The sequence below is a fragment of the Nymphalis io genome, chromosome 9 (genome assembly GCF_905147045.1).
Source record: "Nymphalis io chromosome 9, ilAglIoxx1.1, whole genome shotgun sequence".
Taxonomy (NCBI): Eukaryota; Metazoa; Arthropoda; class Insecta; order Lepidoptera; family Nymphalidae; genus Nymphalis; species Nymphalis io.
This window is the reverse complement of record NC_065896.1, coordinates 11,664,061-11,685,406: the sequence shown is the minus strand read 5'-3', so window position 1 is coordinate 11,685,406 and position 21,346 is coordinate 11,664,061. Positions and strand designations below refer to the sequence as shown.

Sequence of the window (21,346 nt, the reverse complement as noted above, 5' to 3'; positions counted from 1 at the left end):
TTACGTTTTTTATCTTAAATATATATTTTTTTTAATTGCAATATTAATGAATAAAACTTTATCTTTTATTATTTTACAGTCATCATTTTAATACAGTACAGTACAGGAACAGTTAATGTCCCACTGCTGGGCTAAGGCCTCCTCTCCCTTTTGAGGAGGTTTGGAGCTTATTCCGCCACGCTGCTCCAATGCGGGTTGGTAGAATACACATGTGGCATAATTTCAATGAAATTAGACACATGCAGGTTTCCTCACGATGTTTTCCTTCACCGTCAAGCACGAGATGAATTATAAACACAAATATCCTGGTCCTGGTCTCCTCGGTAAGTCGTAAATACGTGTCAAAACGTAGTTACGACATGAGATGATTTCACTTTGACCAAGTCATTTTAATAATTACAAAAAAAATACATGTAATTTAAATTTAATAGATAAAAAATATCAGCTAATCATAATAATTAACAAGCACCGATCGACCCCTCCCACAGTTATCTAACCGTGTAACTCCATACAAATTCATCATATTTCATAATTTTTTCCGGCCCGATACTAATCGCGTGAGGTGTCAAATTCGTAACCGTAAACTGTTAAGACTAACTATAATCGCCAGTAAAAAAAAAACAACAAACAAAAGCACTAATTCACAACACTAAAAACGTGAAAGGCGGACACCGATCAGATCCCTCCTTACGTGGCGAGCTCGTTTCTCATTGGCTGAGACGTTGTAAAGGCGGAATTTAGAAGGCGGTGCCCGGATTTAGGGCCGTCCGCGAGTCGAGTGGAGTTATCGATAAATGAGTTTTTACGATTTTTTTTTTGCATGTTTTTTTCGGATGATGGATAATTTATGGGTTGGGAGTGACATGAGTTCCGCTTGGCGTGTGGGAAGCGATTTAGCGGGTGAGCGATGGAATCAGTCGTGCGGTTGGTTTATATTTAACTAGACGTTGGCCACAGGTTACATTTTATAGGTTTCGAGTTACTTATCCTTTGTCGGTAAATACAATATAAGGTCATGATAGTATTATGTTACATGTAGATTATGTTAATAGAAAAAACCTGGTTGAAACGACTGTCTCATTTGATTTCCTTTTATAAATGAACTTTAAACATGAAAGATATTTACATTTTACTATTTAAAAATTATTTGAAATAAGGAACTTTTTTTAATTAGGTAATGTCAAAATATTGTTGTTATTCATTAATTAATGTTATGGTGTTTAAAAATGTGTTAAGTTTTTTATAAGTATACTTGATATACGTTAAATTCTTACTAGGTAATTAAGGTTTTCTTGTACTCATTAGCACAACTTGCATATGTGTAGATTGCCATTAATTATAATATGTGCTTATAATATACAAGACAAGGAGACCAAACAAAAAGGCCTAATAATATTCATCGATTTAGAAAAAAAAAAGTTTTATATATTTATATATTTTTAGTTGCAAATACTTTTTATGACGTATTTGTTTTTGTGAAGTATGAGTATGAGTGCGTGACAGATTGACAATTACATTAAGCTTAACTATTTATCAAGATAATGACCTTTTTTTAACAATGACAACTAATTATTTTACTTTGTCTTAGTTAAACTACTTAAGTATTGGCTAAAAATGCACAGGCGACATATATATTGTGCTTATTATTATTTGATGTGATCACTGCCTTTGTGTATGAGGCGTTAACATTACGCAAAACAAATACAAACAAAAAAATTAAAATTTTATTTCTTAAAAATAACTTAAGTAAAAATAATAAAAACCACAAAATAAAAATAAAAGAACCATTATATTAAATTTCTAAATAGATAAACCAATAATTTATGGAAAAGAGAATAAATAAAAAATGGCCTTTGTCCACGAAATAATCACAGGCGCACGCTAGTTCATTACGGAACAAAACGAATCTAAAATAAAACGAATCGTTGAAAGAAACCGGTGGCCGTAATAAACGGGATCGAGTGTCGGCTAAAAAAAATAAACCTTTAAAAAACAAATTAGACCGAAAGTGGTGGGAGGCTGATTACATCATTTATAGTCGGTCAAATTACACGCGGTTATGCGAGTTTGATTGGTTTGAGATGGGATAAACTGCGTATATATCTTCTCATATATTTATAACCTACATACATGCAGGTTATATAAATGTCTCGAATCGATTATTCATCAGTCTTATAATGTGAAATTTAATTAATTTATCTTGGAATATAAATTCGTAACGGTATGTTAAAATATCTTTTAATCTGACAATCCGAACGTAATATAATCGATTACTAAAATCGAGTCCGCCCGTATCAGAGAATGAATGACGTAAACAAACATGCCGAAAAACCGGTAAAAGCAACGGTCGAACTCAGTTGCAATGCCGCTACCAAAGCGGCATCACACCACAGGAGGTTGGCATTCAACGTTGTGGCGCGCTGGCAACGCTAAAACGGCGCTCTCGCAATGCAGTTGGCGCGTAGTTACCAGGCGAACATGAATGCGTGGGAGGTTTCTTACCGGGGTACTGCCATAGTGGAGCGGGGGGTGCAGGAGCGGGCGTAGGCCACGCCAATGGGGCGGAGCGGTCGTCGCAGAGCACGTTAGCCACGCCCACCGTCATGGCCGCCTGCGCTGCGTCTGCAATGACAACAATATGACGTTTAATCTGTATCGAAGGGCATAGTAAAGCTGATTGTAGCTATTAAAATTATTTTAGTCAATTGAATACTTTATATTTCAACGGTTATAACATTTATGGAATTAACCTCAAATTCGAATCAATCAATCAATCGAAAAACACGTAATGCATGCATTGCATTAATCTCATAAATTCATGAAAATATAAGTAGATACAATAATTCTTTAACGGTTTCCACTGAACAACTTCGAAATTTGAAATTGTTTTATAAACATTATACCTACGAACATAACATAAAATCAACGTTCTTAACTTGTTTTGCATAAATATTTAAGCAGTTAATTATTATAAAACAACATATTGGCTAAGGTGATACCTTTACGAGCTGAAACTTTTGAAGTTATATGACAGCAATTCCTTTTATTACCCTTTTGTGAAGAGTACTGAATATAATAAACCTTAAAGCGATTATTGCGTTAATAGTCTATACATATGTAAATATAATATATATATTTCGAATTTGAAAATCAATTTGCATATTTAACTGGTACCTAACGAATTTGTAAAACACGTACGTAATTAATAATGTTATTCGAATTATAGCCACGGAAGCTATGAATCGCCGTGCTCTCCAAGGGATAATAGTAGAAAAATGCTAATGATTTCTTTGAAAAACCAGCTTTTCGAACGGTATTTTAAAATATACAGCCATATTCGCTAGCCACTATAGACGAGGCAGTTCTATATGGAACCCTACCTACATACGTAATAAGCTAATTGCATGTAACCAAACGCGTAACCAGATTATAAAATAAGATAACTCAATATAATTTACACGTTTAAAAATCTCTTTCTTAGCACATTTTTTATTGGGTTTCGTACCAAAACAAAAATATTAAAAAAACTTCTTCAAATGTTATAAATAAGTACTAGGTTTATGTTTTTTTTTTTAAGTTAACTTTTAAACTATAGATTTTTTTTCAGAATTGTAGAACACGTAAGATAAATTTATCTCGTGATTTATTGAATGGAGCAAATATTCGTGAGGACGAGCGAATCCACGCGATCCACAAACCCGCAATGAAGCAGCTTGATACAAGTTCCAAATCTTAAGTACCAGGAGAGCAGTGACATTTAGTACCTACTAATTTTCATAAAGTGCCTAAATATCTAAGGAAGTAGGTACCTTGTAAACACGATATTAGCCTGTTGAACTTATTATCTTATTGCTAAAATCTAAATTAAAAAAACATAATTACTTAACTGAGTCCAATTTACAAGTTGTCTAGACGAGTTTTAATCTAGATTTTTTTCCAATTTGATATGTAACAAAGCCAATTATAATTTTTTGTTAATGTTAGCGTTGTATGAAAGAAGGAATTTGTGATAGAACACTAGAGCAGACAAAGCTAGTATGAAAATTCTAAATAACTTTACCTAAGTAAAACAGAAAAAAATCATTAAAATGTTGAAATTAGTCTATTATTAAAATATTAATTAAAAAAAAACTGGCAATTATTAACGATATATTGGTATAATAGCTAAGTATGAAAATATAAATGAATGCTAAATGCCCGAACACTTGTTTCACGGTTTTACCCGCGTTCAGTGCCTGTTTCATACATCTTCATACACCATACCACGTCTGTGACGTAATGGTTATAGGATGAAGTTATAGAACGGGTTTTCTAAGTGGAAATATAATCAAATAGTACCTATTTGAATTTTCTGAGGTTGCCGCGATCAACCATACAAATAAATCTTTACCATATAGAAAAGAAACATAGATATATATAGACAGATAGATAGATAGATAGATAGATAGATAGATAGATAGATAGATAGACAGATAGATAGATAGATAGATAGATAGATAAATAGATATGCCATGCATACGGGTCGTATTGAAAAAAATATGTTCACAGGAGAACATAACACCTTATTAGATTATTCGTTATAATAATCATATTAGGTTTTGTAATTAGTACATAACTTATGAACGATAAAAATGCAATAGTATATAACAAATTTTGCAATTTTATTTAAAAAATTATTTGATTATTATCAAATCTTTTTTAATTGATCTTAATTATTATACGAGAGGTTGAAAAATACTTTTGTAGCTCCATATTAGGTCCGACCAAAAGTTTGTTGTTGTTCATTGTTTGTCGGCCAACTGTCGGGTCGTCTTGTTTACTCTAAAGCCGGACTAAGTATCATAGTAGTAGTAGAAAATCAAGTTTTAATATGTCGAAAATTTCACGCCACGCTGCTAATAAATTTTAAATCATTATTTATTTATTCATATCTCTTATCCTACAGCATACTTTATTTATCTTTCACAACTTTTCACTGGTGGTAGGGCTTTGTGCAAGCTTGTCTGGGTTGGTACCACCCACTTTTCAGATATTCTACCGCAAAACAGCAGTACTTGTTATTGTTGTGTTCCGGTTTGAAGGGTGAGTGAGCCAGTGTAATTACAGGCACAAGGGACATAACATCTTAGTTTCCAAGGTTGGTGGCGCATTGACATTTATTACAATGCCAATGTCTATGGGCGTTGGTGACCATTTACCATCAGGTGGCCCATATGCTCGTCCGCCTACCTAAACTATGAAAAAAAAAGATAAATAAAATTTTTTGTATATATTTCGCTCTTCATGTCTAGACGTACTCTCTCTTCACCAATGTAACGTTCGCCCCGCCGACCCGAGTGTATACGGCGTTATAAAAAGCAATGCCAATATTAATACCCGAAATCGTGTCCGGCAAATGTGTCGCCGCCGACAGTTTTATCGGATCGCCCTAAAGTAAACAACTATTGAAGTATATGCGTATCTCAATATGCATCCGGCACAAATGTCGCTCCGATAATACTGTAAGACCGACCTAGTGTGACGGGTTCACAGTTCTTAGCCTTAGTGATTCAAATATTAGAAAAAGCGATCTTACGATAAAATTGGAGAATTGTACTTCGTCACTATAAATAATAAAAATATATATTTTAAATCTAATATGTAGACTAACATACGTATGAAATAAATCGAATATTCTAGAAATCCAGGAGCTTCTAGAAGGTTCTAGAGTCTATTTTGCTTTAAATGTCTGATATATATTCCCCAATATATGTTGTTATTTATTTATTACATGAATATATTACGATGCTATTCGTATTATATATTGTTGTCATGGCATGCCATATGATATGTCGCAATGGTGTAGTGGATAAGATAATGGGTTCAAAATCGAGTCAACAAATCGTTAAAGTCGAAGTTGGCAATATTTATTATACCTACCTAGGTAACCAAGTAAAAAACAAAGGTCCTGCATGAACTCTCTAAAGTCCGATTTGCTGTCTAATCAGATGATGAGTGAAGAAGTACAAAAATCATCTTTTTGTGCGAACTCACTTGACATGCATGCATGTGCATGTATGACATTTTTTGCGCAGTTGGCTATGAGAATGGCTTCCGCGGCCTGAATCAGTCAGGATATTATATTTATAACACTCTGTTATTGATGTCTGAAGTAATTAAGGTAATTAAGAAACATTGCTATCTATCTCGTGTATGGGGTTTAAAGAGCCATAAGTCAAAATGAGTTGTTTTTTTTACATAATAATACAACATTTATATACATTACGCCTTAAATAAATACAAATAAAATTTAAAAATAGTTACTGTACAAATCATGATTTCCTATTTGAATCGCAAGAAGTGTATTTTTTTTACCAATTATCCCATTATTTAAATTCTCTGTATAAAATATTGTGTTATTATTATGTCTTTATTTATAATAGAATAATTATTATATAATAGTAATTATAAAGCTTTTTAAATTGTAAATACATATTATATTATACCATGAAGTAAATACGTATTTTTAATAAACATTAATATTTAAATAGTAATGTTTATCATAAAAATGTGTTTTCCAAACTAACTTCTTATTTTGCATATTGTGTTTTGGGTGATAAACAAAAAACTTTTCTCACGAAACAAATTCCCACAATGAGATGTGATAACGGAGCGGCAGCGGCGCGAGGAGGCAAAAAGATTATTATGAAAGGAAGCAGAAGCACGTGCTGGTATGTCTATCTCCTTCTTACAAATCGCCCTCTCTGTTTTTTCTCGTAATCACACAGAGTAACTTTAAGTTTTGAGACAGCTGTCTCTTATTTTAAATATTGAATTAAAACATGGAAATTAAAAGAGAAACTATTTATTTAATTCTTTAACATTTAATTTGTTTTATAACTATTTAAATATTATATAGTTTATTGTCTATATCTATGTGTCTATCCATCATTCATGCCATCTAATTTTTATGTTTTTTTTAGTATGTTAATAAAAAAAATGTATTAGTTTCATTAAATATGCACAATATTATGATAACAATTTTAACTACATTCATTTTAACGAATAGTTTCTCTGCCTTTATTATACACTGTACAGAGTATCAGTTGACCTTCACTGCGACGTGCCATTCTATCAACAGCATTCCAAGCATAAGTCTGTCTCGCTTGCACTTGCTGCTTATTACGTCGCGGAGTTTCGATGTATCTCCTAGTAGCCGCTGATAGCCTAGTATCACGCGCGCTGAAGAAAAGGGTTTATCCGACGCCGAATGACACTCAATCCCCTAGGATTTTCCGACCAACCAAACAAAGTTTTCCGCGATAAATTATAATCAAATAAAATGAAGGATCGTTTAAAAATACGACTTAAAGTTATCTATTTAAATTCGAAACAAATATAAATTTTTACTCATTTTTTTTCATTATTTTGAAGTCACTATTTATTTGTCTACTCGCGTATATCGTTTTATTATTTTCACGCTGGGAATTCTAGGCCAGATAAATTGCGTCCCTATCCTAGAATAGAACTACGTCGCGTTGCATGGTCAGCGTAGCGAGGCGTAGCGTAAATAGAATGACGGTATCGGTCGCCTGCAGAGTGCAGACCGGTATTTAGCGGTATTGAAACGATGCGATGCCGGCAGTATCGATTCACTCAGTGATATTTGCTATAAAATTATTATAATCTACTCTTATGTATTATTATGTATACAGAGTACCGTTTATCAAAAATAACATTTCCATAAGTTTCAGAACCATAAACGTGAGTAAGTGGTATGTTCTCCTCGTAATGTGGTTGGTTGTCTTTTAATGAATGGAATCTGGATTTATACCATACATCTCAAAATCAAAACGCCTTAATGTCAACATTCACTCACGAACAATTTTCGGCTCTATTTTTGGGATACATAGGGCGAGATTATTCACGCTTTTGTCCCTGTATAATAAAAAAAAAAAAAGCAAGAGGGGTTAAAGAAAAAAAAGTACCAGGACATAAGATAGCGGTGTGAGTGTTTGTACGGATATCGCGCGCGATAACATTTCATACAAGAGAGCCAGAGCGAGCCGTAGACAAAATAATACAAATTATGAAAAAAAAAAAATACAATTTAATAAATATTATAGTTTAAGCAATTTTTATCAGCTAAGACAAAATTAATTGAATATTAATTGTTATTTTAATTTCGATTGACAATCTTAAAACGAATAACGACCCCAAAATATACATATATGTATACATATCTGATCACTCGACATATCAATTTTAGTTGTCAATCAGTAAGTAAGTCTAGATATCAGTAAATAAATGTCTAGCCTTATCACGTTCGATAGTTTTACCGAATATTAGAGTGCTGAAAGCCGAACAATTTGGCAAATAAATAAACACAAAAAAATGTATTATATTTTCATTGCAATAATTTATTACTCGTAATAATATAATTCTTTTAAATTAAAAAGACTCACAGCTAAAGAAGCCTTTTGGTCACTACCGTCTTCCGAAATTGGTATAATTTTAATTTTACAAGCCGCACTATATTTGTTTAATATTGAGAGTCACAGACAAAATATCTGTTGCACACGTCGGAGCGAAGCAGCGTGGTACTACATTATTACCGTTATATATACTTTGTTATTTCTTCCACTCATTGTTTTTCAGTTACTTACTTCGTTCTCATTGTTTTACAACAAAGAATATTATACTTAATAAGCGATTTAATAATTGAGTGTTTGGTCTATAATAGTTTATGAAAATAGTCATGGCATTTAGGTAAAAGGAAATAATGCTCTTTTTACTGTATTTTATAGTAAAATATAAGCATCTAATTTATAAAAATATATGTAATATTTAAGTGTTCTAAATATATATTTATAATTATTTTCTTTATTAGGTTCATAATAGTAACTACTTTACATTTAACCAGAGAATATATTCAGACTATGTTTAAATATCTAAAGCATAAAAATACCACACGGAACATTCATAATATTATATTGTTTTTATTACTGGAATGTTTGTAACGCGTGCAAGGATCAACATAGCTGACAACATTCTGAATTTACATTGGGGTAGCTTAATGCATCCCTTGTATAGACTTCGTTAATAGAAATTAACCTTTCCTCTTATATACATAAGAATTAATTTACCTTAATAGCGAGAACCTGCTAACTTTTTAAATTTGGCAAAAAGAAAACTGTATTAAACAAAGTCGACTAACTTTTTGAGTTTAATTAGTTTTATGAATTGTCACTAAATTTAATCTAATTTATTTTTATTATGCTATTAAATTGGAATCACTATATTGAAGAGTTTGTTTTTATTACACGTAAAGTAAATGTTTAAAGAGATAAAAATGAAGTATTACAATTAAGTTATCTAAAAATAAGAATACCGTCACTTGATAATATTATTATTACAATCATGATACTCCATCACGGCCTCATCTAGTTTTGTTCAAAGGATGATAAGAAATTAAGCTACGTTGTCGCTCTTAACTGAAAAGCTTTTACGGTATTTATTATGACCGATATTTTTCCCGCTAAAAGCATCGTAAGATTGAATTTACGATACTTATTTAATTTTAAGAATTTTATCGTAAGTCAATAATTACAAAGCCGAGATGGCCCTGTAGTAAGAACGCGTGAATCTTAACCGATGATCGTGGGTTCAAACCCGGGCAAGCACCACTGAATTTTCATGTGCTTAATTTGTGATTATAATTCATCTCGTGCTTTACGGTGAAGGAAAACATCGTGAGGAAACCTGCATGTGTCTAATTTCACTGAAGTTCTGCCACATGTGAATTCTACCAACCCGCATTGGAGCAGCGTGGTGGAATAAGCTCCAAACCTTCTCCTCAAAAAAGAGGAGAGGAGGCCTTTAGCCCAGCAGTGGGACATTCACAGGCTGTTACGGTTACGGTTACAATAATTACAATGTTCAATGGTATTTTTAACAGACTTCAAAAATAGGGAGGGTAGGAGGAGGGGGGGGGGGGGGGGGGTTAGAAGGTTATGTTTGATGTAGATGTTTAGTATCTCGTAACTAGAGCAGTATGTACAGGGAACATATACCGACTAGCTAAAAGGTTAAAAGGTTAAAAGGTTAAGAAGTTTCTTGTTGTTTGTGATTTTTTATTTCATTTTAAATATTTTTTTAAGCAACTTTTAGAGTTGCGGTACTGCCGCTTAACAGCGATTAAAAAAAATCTTCTAATTATTTTTTTTGTCTAACGATCAACCGAATCCGGGATACTGTTCCAGGGGGTAAATAGAAACATTAGAACAATTACCAGGGAATCATCGACGCGTAGCAAGCATTCCCTAAGTCCGGCAAGGGTCGACGACGAGGGCGAATTTTGTATTGTATCTTATATATTTTTTTATTTTTCATCAGGGTTGTGAAACATTCATAAATAAATACTAAATATATTAAGTATTTAATATAATAAGTAATTTGAAAATAGAATAAATTATTATGTTTTAAAATATTTCTACATTAAAAACGAATTAATTAGTCTTGTTTGATAATGTACAATAGCTGATAATGAATGAAAGATACAAATCTGGAATTTAGTTGCTTTAACCATCACACTAATATAATTAAAAAAAATTACCTGTATCTATTTATTTCTTACTCTCCGTGTTTAACAACCACACTTAGGTGAATTGAAAAAAGTCGACCTACTACTATAATATTTTTTTATAAACTAATTAAAACCTTTTATTTAGTAATAATTTAGCATTTTATGTTGTAACGGATGGCAGCCCTTAGGAAATTACATCAAATGGTTGTGACGGGCGACCGGGGCCGAATTGGCGAGACGTGATTAGAAATACTGTACCTACTCTGCAGCCTGCAACAGGCCTTCCTATCTGTGCTACCAAATATCAACATAGTTGTAGACATTTGGTATATATCTCTGTATCTGTTTCGAATTGATGTGTATGTTATCAATTTATAAATCGTAATGCATTTTTGATCTAACAATACTAAGATATTATATTTTATTTTTAACGAAACTTATACTCATTTTTCAAAACACAATAATATCCCAAAAAAATAATAAGTTAAAAACTTTAAGTTTATCGCATATCACAATAATATTCGTTAAATTTGACTGATTACACACGCCACAAAAGAAGCGGCACACTTCATATTTTTTTACCTAATAATACTTAAGAAAATACGTTCCGTCAGTTCACTTATTGGATTCTGAAAGTTTAATAGTCCACACTATACCAATTAATATCCGCGACAATGTTTTCAAATAAATCAAATATAATTTATATTTCTGTCATAAGACCCCAAATGTTGTCGACCACTTGCCGCTTTGCTATTATCTACTCGAGTCACTTTGTTTGCTTTTGTTAATCGTTCCTCAAGCAATAATAATTACTATAGATATGGGAATAATGACCACTTTCCCATAAACAATTGTTGGTCATGCGCCACGCTTTAATTAAGAAACCCGAATGCTCCTCTCATTCATGTCTCCCTAGTACTTGAAAGTCAACTTTATTCTCGTTTAGGTAGAGATTGCTTTGAAAGGAAGGGGGAGATGAGAGTTTCATAATAATAATTACGTGTTTATTGTATTCCAAACTAATAAGGGGTCGCGAAGGTTTGATAAATATCGTAGGCCGATACGATAGATAGATAAATTATGATTTTTCTTATGTTATTGAAAATAGAAGCTTGAAAATGTTTTTAATTGATTTGTTTAAGTTACGACTACCTGTGTAAAAAGTAGGTAAAGCTATTTTAAAACCAAGCAATGGTAAATCTTGCAAGAATATTCAATACTAAATTGTCAATAAAACTAATATAATTATTATAAGGAATTTCAAAACAAGAACGGATTCAGTGGTTCGAAATTATTTTTAATTAGTTAAGTAATTTTAGACACAAATTTTATTTAAACAACGAGATTAGGAACAATGCGTTAACGTGCCGAAGTTGCGTGTTCGTCCGTTTTCCGGAGAATTAAATAAAAAATGCGTATTTTGTGCGACGTGAAAATTCATGAAGCAATAAAAGCGACCGCTCTCGCAATTTATAGTAATTGTAAAACTCTGATTAGCATGTAATTGGTCGGACCGGTGCGTTTTTGCCGTATAAATAAATTCGAGCTAGATAGCTGTACATCCGCTCGCTTTCGCGATGTTATCTGTTAATGCTAGAGCGAGAGCGCCGATGAGACAGGCGGCTTTCATGTTTTTATGACAAAGACCATTTGTTTATATGACTTCACTTACTACTTGGAACTACAGTAGACACAATATAAATGAAATAAAAATCGTTTAATAAAATACGCCATGTTTTTTTAATTGAATCGGTAGACAAACGAGAGTATATGGGCCACCTGATGGTAAGTGGCCACCAACGCCCATAGACATTGAAATTTTAAGAAATGTTAACCATCGCTTATATGCGCCAATGCGCCACTAACCTAGGGAAGATGTTATGTCCCTTGTGCCTGTAATTTCACTGGCTCACTCACTTTTCAAACTGGCACACAATATTAAGTACTGCTGTTTCGCGGTAGAATATCTGGGAGGATGGTACCTACGCAGACGTAATTTAAATTTTTAAATAACTGGTATATAATATAATTAACGTAAATTTTTGTCTCGATAACAAAAAAAATAACAAATATTATAAACGACTATATATCCGAGATCGTTCTAAAAAATTTAATTCCTGAACAGGCATAGGTAATTATTGAATAAATATTCAAATAATTTACATGATAATTGAAAAAATATATATTTTAACACACATATATTTTTTCACATTCAATTATTAATTGAAATATAACGCTCTAAAATTCGCTAAAAGATAATAATATAAAGGCAAAACTGCGTGTGTTACGCTTCCGCAGTCGGCTAGCCGATACTCATTTTCTGCAATTAAGGCAATAATCAGACAACCATTAAACTGCCTAGCGTAATTATTTATGATTTCATTAAAAAAAACTATAATTATTACAATAATAAAAAAAACAAACTGACCGTTTTAATTGATTGACAGGTGAAAATAAATGACGGTCAGATTTGTGTCATGGACGTAGTTTATTAATTATTAATATATGTATGTATTATTTAATATATTTTTAAATATTAATTTAATTCAATATGAATGAGCATTAAATTGTGTAAAAAACTTTTTATAAAATCTTATTTATATGTTTATATATTGAGATAATAATTATTATATAATTATATATTATATAATTTCAAGTTAATCAATTAACCGTGCAAGAAACCTTATGTAGTTTTGTTTTGTTTTCTTTTTTCAAAATTACATTTTTGCTGCATTTAATTTTTTTAAACAATATTAACGCAACAACAGTTTTTCTATGTTTTCATTTACTAAATTTATAATAATTGGTTAAGTACATAAAACAATAGCGAAAAAAAGTACGATAAAATATTTTAACTAATAATTCAGCGCGTGATCACATTAATTAGTATAATTCACCGATCATAAGAACTCGAGCTTGGTATATAATTGTTTTTTGACTTACTTTTATATCCATAAATCTTTTAAGACCATTGCACATAACACTAACGATCTTTTTACATGCAAAATTAAATGTTAAGTTGTGAGTTCAGCGGGAAACGTTAAGGAAAACCACAATTATGTACTTATTTATGTAGCCGTGATGGAAACACCCGGCTGATTCTATGTTAATGGCTCGTATAATTTACATGCTAAAGGTGGGTAGGTTAAAATATACACTTAAGCACGTATAATACCTAAGCATTTATGCATTTCATGCTGTTCGACGGATATGTAAAAAAATTTAAACTTTTAAAAGCCGATTTACGAGATTTGAGTTTTATCAAATTCTAATTACCAAAAAATTAATTATTTATTAAATAAACTTTTTTTTTCTTTCTGTCATCATCGATTTGACATCCGAACGAAGAAGACAATATTGTTTAAATAACTAATCACACCACATTTATAGGTAAATCTTAACAAATGTGTAAAAACCAAGTCTATATATTCTTTTTTTTTTTTTTAAGTAAAGAAACATTATTTAAAAACAGCTTCTAAAATTGAATGTCAAATTTATTCAAAGTCGTATTTCACACCAGTATCGGTGGGTTGGCGTGATCGAAGCAATGCGCGATGCCGCGATAGCGCGATTTCGCTCCGACGCTATCAATTAAACTAGGCCTTTGAATTACGATTACGATTTCACCTCATCGACGGACGTTTGGCATTAAAATGCGCATTTATATGTCTTTGAATTTATAAAAAACGTGTGGCGACCTTTAAATTTTTTATTATACTACAGTACCACAATCAAGAACCGGCTAAGAATTATACATAAACAAACGTGTAAAACGGACGATAAAATAATGAATGAGTGTATAAAAACTAAAAACAATTTAATTCAAAAAAGCTTATGTATATTTTTTTAAGTAAATAATTTTTTCCATTGCTCCAAAAAAACAAGCATTTTTAATTAAAAATAAAACGTATTTTTTTTTCAACATTGTACCGTTGTTAATACATAGTGGTACTAGGCTAACATAAATATCAAAGAGATTGTGATTACTTCATTGGTGACGCAACTATTATCGGCGCGCTCAACGTAGTCCGTTGGCCACTGAACTACCAAAAGGTCTGTTCACTTTTACAAACCGGTAACCGTCATAAAAAGTTTTATTCGACAACTCAGTTCTTCTCAGGTAGCAATATAACATAAACAAGAATATTTTACATATTTATGTAGAATATTGACGGCAATTGTGGACTTTCGCATAATGTTATCGTTAAATGGGTTAGTTAAACTTACCAAGTTCATGTAGCCGTTGAGTATCCTTCTGCGAAAGTGCGGCAAAGAGACCGGTGTCGCCTACTCTCTGGCGAGCAACCGCTATCCCGACGGGTATAGAACCTACAAATATTTCTTTTATTGGACTTAGTTCAACTCCAAACACCATTACAATTTTTTACGAATAGGATGTGTAAAATAAAAATTATAAAAAATAAAAAAGTCAAAAATTTCTTTCACAATCATCAAGCGAAAAAAAAAACTTCACAAAAAATATATCTGTCATCATCATTCATTGCATCATCATGCTCAAAGTTACTAAGAGTTCATAAATTGTGAACACGCTTTATTTATCACACGGTTTATAATTCTACTATATATAATATTGTTCTAGATTTATTTATATGCTACATATTGACGAAGTTTTTAATGATATGAAAATATATTTAAATTCTTCTTTGCTAAATTTACGACTAATTTTATTTTTATCTCCTACAAACTATTAATAACAATATTCAAATTTTAAAAAGTCCCTGACTACAAAGAGTTACCACGTCTTCGACTAAGAAATCTCAATAAAATCTTGAGGAAAAATTTTGCAAACAGCTGAGTCTTGCAAACTACCAGGGGCATATAAGCTGAAGGAAGTTACCATTGTTCAACGAAGATGGTATGGCGGGCGGCGGTTGGTCCGGCTTGTTCCCGGGCGAGGCCTGTTCCAGCTTGACTGCGACTAGTTCAGACACGTGGACATGTTGTGGTTCTCGTTTAACTTGGACCTGTACATTTTGACCGGCCACGCCTAGCCAGGTCACTGGATTAGTTCGACTGCAACCACCGTCCGTGTGTATGACCTAAAATAACAAAAATAAAATAAAATCAAATTTATTTACATACAATACTTTTTGTAAGTCTTTTTTTTGCAACACCTGTGTTTATTATAACTTATTAATATGAAATATATTGTTTGTTTGTAAACAACGCGTCATGCGACGATCGCAAACATACTAATAGCATTGAGAATAGTATAAAAAGCTGATGGTCCTTTAATGGACTGGCAGTCCAATATATCATGTCGGGGTATGGTTAATATTCGTTTTATAAAATATCCTTCTAGCGCACAAATTCCCAATTTACGATCGACGATCGATCCTATAAAGACATATTTTAAAAATAACCTTTTTTGGTGAATTCGTGAGACAGGTGTTGCAGGTTCGCTTAGCTTGCTCCGTCTTGATAGTGAGGGGCTGCATCATGCCCACACCTTCGAGCAATTGTCGCTGGTCAGGACAGCAGAGCGGTTCGGATAAGCACTTTCCTAACTTAGCCTCCTCCATTTTACTGGATTCCCTGTAAAAATTATGAAGATATAAGAGAATATTTTTCTAAGCTAAAAATAACTGGACCTATTTTTATTTTCGTATTATTTAGTACAAATTGACATTTAATATAATTATATATTATTAAATAGTTAAACTTTCTTTATAAAATTTTCTTAATAGTTATTCCAAAATAACAAATAAAAATCTTTGAATCAAACAAAGAATAGATTAATTAATCGATTTAGATAACAGACTGTTTCCTTAATTAATTTATGGAAGGAATATTAAGTGGCACCTCTGTTCTGTCAACGGCTCATCAATAATTACATGTCCGAAAGCATAACGCTTTAATAAATTAACTAAAAAATAAATCTATTTATATAAAAATTACCGTAACAAAACTTGGAGTGCTTAATAAAAGTTGTCCATAAAAATTAAACTTTATATAATATAAGCGATCAATCCTTTTATCTACATATCCTCATTCTTTTATCTATTTAAGTATTTTTTTAACATTTACTTAAAAACTATAATCTAATTTGTATATATTTTTATTTTATCTCTAGTTAAATATTCAATTGAAATGATTGTATTGGCATCAGTTTTAAGCACGGGTACCAATTTTCAGATCGTTACAATTGAGATGCGCAAAATTCATTAGTTATTGCTTAAATTTGAATCCGCAAACATCGATAAAATTCACGCTTTTTAACCACTAGGCCATCTCGGCTCTATATTAATGTAAGTAACAAATTTGACACTTGACGCTAATCCCAATTACAGTGATAGCGTTATTTTGATGCATATATCATTTCAATATTATGATTATTGTAATCAAAATCGCGTATCACATTTACAAATTTAGTTAGTTTAACAGCACAAGTTTAGTAAGGCACAGTTAACGTAAAAATATAAAACAAACTTGTCTGTGACGAGGACCCGCTGCGCGCAATTGAGCAGTTCCAGCTGCAACGGTGAGTACGGCGAGTTCGGTGGCGGAGTCGGTACACCGAAAGTCGACAGAGACGTTGAGAACAAACTCTCTGTTACTGTGACAATAAAAAAAACAAATTGATTACTGTTTGACATTATTATACATTTATTGGAAAAATGTTGTCGGACTGGTGAATAGGCTCATAGACATTGGCACTGTAAGAAATATTAACCATCCCTTACATAGCCAATGCAACAACCTTGGGAACTAAGATGTTATATCCTTTGTGCCTGTAATTAAATTGGTTCAAATCGGAACACAGCAATAATAAGCATCGTTGTTTGGCCGTAGAATGTTCACCCAAGAAGTAAACTTAGGTTGCATTAGTTGTCTTATATTTACGATTACATAAAATATAAGAAGTATTATTATGAAGTATCGTCTTGACAGAATAAATTGTGTGAGTATGACCTCAGTCAAGCCAATAAGGCTCAGCAGTTACAAGATCAGCAACAGACGCAAACGTGTTTGTTAAATTTGTTTTTGATTTAACCTGTATTATTGGCAATTGTTAAAATTAATGCCCTCCCGGCTGATTTTGTAATATAGACTAAAATGAATCATGTGATATTATTGTGAAGTATCGTCTTGACAGAATAAATTGTGTGAGTATGACCTCAGTCAAGCCAATAAGGCTCAGCAGTTACAAGATCAGCAACAGACGCAAACGTGTTTGTTAAATTTGTTTTTGATTTAACCTGTATTATTGGCAATTGTTAAAATTAATGCCCTCCCGGCTGATTTTGTAATATAGACTAAAATGAATCATGTGATATTATTGTGAATATATTGGCCGTCGTCGCGTTTGGACTGGACTACCACTTACCATCAGGTGGAGTAGAGTCATTTGCCATCCCGGGGCATATAAAAAAAAAATCGCTTAGTTTCGTAATCCGATGGAATGGCAATCCGAAACAAACTAGGGAATTACTACTAACTACTAAAATGATTTTTTCGAAGCGAGACTCGGTATATTTGAACCCAGGATTCGCAGACTTAAATGCTAACCACAAGTCCGAAAAGTCAGTGAAATATAGATAATGTCATTTTGAATTTACAAAGAATTATTGGATGAACTTATATATATATATATATATGATGTAATGATGTAACAGCCTGTGAATGTCCCACTGCTGGGCTAAAGGCCTCCTCTCCTCTTTTTGAGGAGAAGGTTTGGAGCTTATTCCAACACGCTGCTCCAATGCGGGTTGGTGGAATACACATGTGGCAGAATTTCAGTGAAATTAGACACATGCAGGTTTCCTCACGATGTTTTCCTCCACCGTAAAGCACGAGATGAATTATAATCACAAATTAAGCACATGAAAAATTGGGTTTGAGCCCACGATCATCGGTTAAGATTCACATGTTCTTACCACTGGGCCATCTCGGCTTATATATATATATATATATATATTTATATATAATTAACTAATTATATTTATTACCGCCTATCTAAAACAAACAAGTAAAAACATAACAAAAAAGTATTTTTAAAATTCGTGCGACTAATAGAAGTATAGCGAGTAATGAACACATGTGCGATGCGCGGGAGTCGCCGCCGAGTGACACAGTGATAATTAAGGCCCCTCCGGGCTCCGGCCCGCAAATAGACTCACAGTTTCACCAGTTATTTAATGAGTTCCATTTGTCATGCGTGTTTTTTTCAGTGTACCATATCGAAATTGGATAAACGCTATTACAGACGCTTCGTTTTATTCCAACTGACAGATGACACATACGGCTTTGCCTATAAATGTTGCTTAGTTATGACTAGTTAAACAATGCTGTCTTCTTCTTTAATATGTTAAGTTAATGATGAAAGAAAGAGAGAAACCATTGTTTGCCAACTAAACACCCATAAGCATCGTTTATAAGTAAGGCTGATTGTTATTAAGTTTTCGATGTGAGCAAACTATTAACAAATATATGTCATACACATGGAATTAACTATTTACGCGTCATAAAAAAATGTGACAATATATCTTCGTATATATGTATTTTCCACTTTCGAAATGATGCGTATTCTATGTTTACCTGGTAATCATGGTAACAATTTATATCCATGATCAATCAAGATATTCAAGAGTGTTCTTCATACAATACATAACAATGCATGTGTCCCGATTATAATATGTATATTTTTTTTGTTTTAATTAATGTCCCATTGTTAAGCAAAGGTTATCTCCACCTCTCTCCAAGATTGCGAGCTTATTCCACCACGCTGCTATAATACTGATTGGTGTACACATATAGCAAAATCATCTGACAAATGCAACCGACTCCTCATCCTTTACCGCCGAGCTCGAGATTAATTTTAAACGCAAAGTTGAAACAAAAACGCAGTGGTGCTTGCCCGGGTTTGAACCCCGCACTGTTTGCTTATTCACGTGTTCTGGCCACTGAGCCATCTCGGCTTATGTTTTTTTTTACTATATCTAAATTATAGTAATTTATCTGACACGATATAATTTCACGCGCATCACACACGCTTTAAACTAACTGAATGTTTCGATTCAAAACAGACCTAAGTCTCATATAAATACATAACAGCTTGTGCTTCTTCGAGGCCTTGTTTATTTTTTTTTTAAATTAATATCGTTTTGCGCGCTGTCACAGGATATATTCATAAGATCCACATATTAAACACTAAATCCGAGAAGCCGTCTGTCAGACACGTTACGTTACACGCACGTCACTCAAACGGACCTCTATAATTGTTACAAACGATAGGATCTGAAGATTCATGCATTCCTGTTAAGGTCTTTTTTTACAATGTATAGTTTTCTTTTATTAAATTGTATGTAAAGTTATCCCAAAAATAATTTATGTAGACGTTCGAATGTTGTCTGTGTAATTAATTAATAAATGATGGGGTTTGTGTAAGCCCATCTGGATAGCTATGGTTATCATTTACTGGAAGGACTTTGTGCAAACTCGTCTGAGTAGGTACCACCCACTCATCAGATATTCTACCGCAAAACTGCAGTACTTGATATTGTTGTGTTCCGGTTTGAAAAGTGAGTGAGCCAGTGTAATTACAGGCACAAGGGGTATAAAATCTTAGTTCCCGAGGTTGGTGGCTCATTGGCTATGAAAGCGATGGTTGGCATTTCTTACAATGCCAATGTCTAAGGGCGTTGGTGACCACTTACCATCAGGTGGGCCATATGCTCGTCCGCCTTCCTATTCTATAAAAAAAATAAAAATTAAAGTAGTCAAATAAACAGCCTGTCTCACTGAGCTAATGCCTCCTCCCTTTGAGAAGGTGGTATTGTGAGTACACGTGTGGCAGAATTTCAGTGAAATAAGTAATATATACATGCAGATGCCTCACGATGCTTTCGTTCACCGCTGAGCACGAGATAAATTATAAACACCAATTAACCACATAAAAATTCAGTTGTTTGAACCAGTGATCATCGATTAAGATTCACTCGTAACCACTGCGCCATTAACTGCACTTATTCTACTGCTAATCATTCAAACTAATAAGATAATAATAGCTCATTCCAATAGTCCTTTGCCAACAGGTACCGAACCAATGGCTCTTAAATAAACGTCTGCATATTTTACAAATCCTTTACGTCACGTGCTCCGGAAAGCCAAAAACACCTGCTGTACAGTACAGTAACAGCCTGTTAATGTCCCACTGCTGGGCTAAGGCCTCCTCTCCCTTTTGAGGAGAAAGTTTTGGAGTTTATTCCACCACGTTGCTCCAATGCGGGTTGGTAGAATACACATGTGGCATAATTTCAATGAAATTAGACACATGCAGGTTTCCTCACGATGTTTTCCTTCACCGTCAAGCACGAGATGAATAATAAACACAAGATAAAATAAATTAAGAACATGAAAATTCAGTGGTACTTGCCCGGGTTTGAACCCACGATCATCGGTTAAGATTCACGCGTTCTAACCACTAGATCATCTCATGAAAATCACCTGCTGTATCACACGAAATTTTTAGCGTTCATCCATGTATAAATACATATACATATATATATATCATACTATCTTGTTCCGAGGGAACTGGATTACATACAATTTGTTCATTGTATGGAAATCATTAACCACTGACAGCTTTAAGGAAACAATAATAATTGTATAAACAAATAAATTAATTAGGTTTCTATAAGGAAATTGGTTTCTATTATGAACTTCAAAAGTGACCTAACAGTTTTTAGTATATGGTATTGTACTTTATAAGAAATTAACGTTAAAAATATAAAAAATGTATTGCCAGTGTGAATAATGCAA

General features: G+C 32.8%; 1 protein-coding gene across 2 annotated transcripts in view; it reads right to left on the bottom strand.

The window, feature by feature from the left end:
- The window catches only part of LOC126770482 (protein winged eye), a 104,026-nt gene that overhangs the window by 12,229 nt on the left and 70,451 nt on the right, over positions 1-21,346 (bottom strand). For both annotated transcript variants that reach the window (XM_050489873.1, XM_050489874.1), the window contains exons 4-8: positions 17,015-17,141; positions 15,949-16,120; positions 15,423-15,624; positions 14,792-14,893; positions 2,503-2,622 (exon numbers count right to left, since the gene is read on the bottom strand). In XM_050489873.1, the coding sequence (XP_050345830.1) occupies positions 2,503-2,622; positions 14,792-14,893; positions 15,423-15,624; positions 15,949-16,120; positions 17,015-17,141 (723 nt within the window). The remainder of the gene's footprint in view (positions 1-2,502; positions 2,623-14,791; positions 14,894-15,422; positions 15,625-15,948; positions 16,121-17,014; positions 17,142-21,346) is intronic.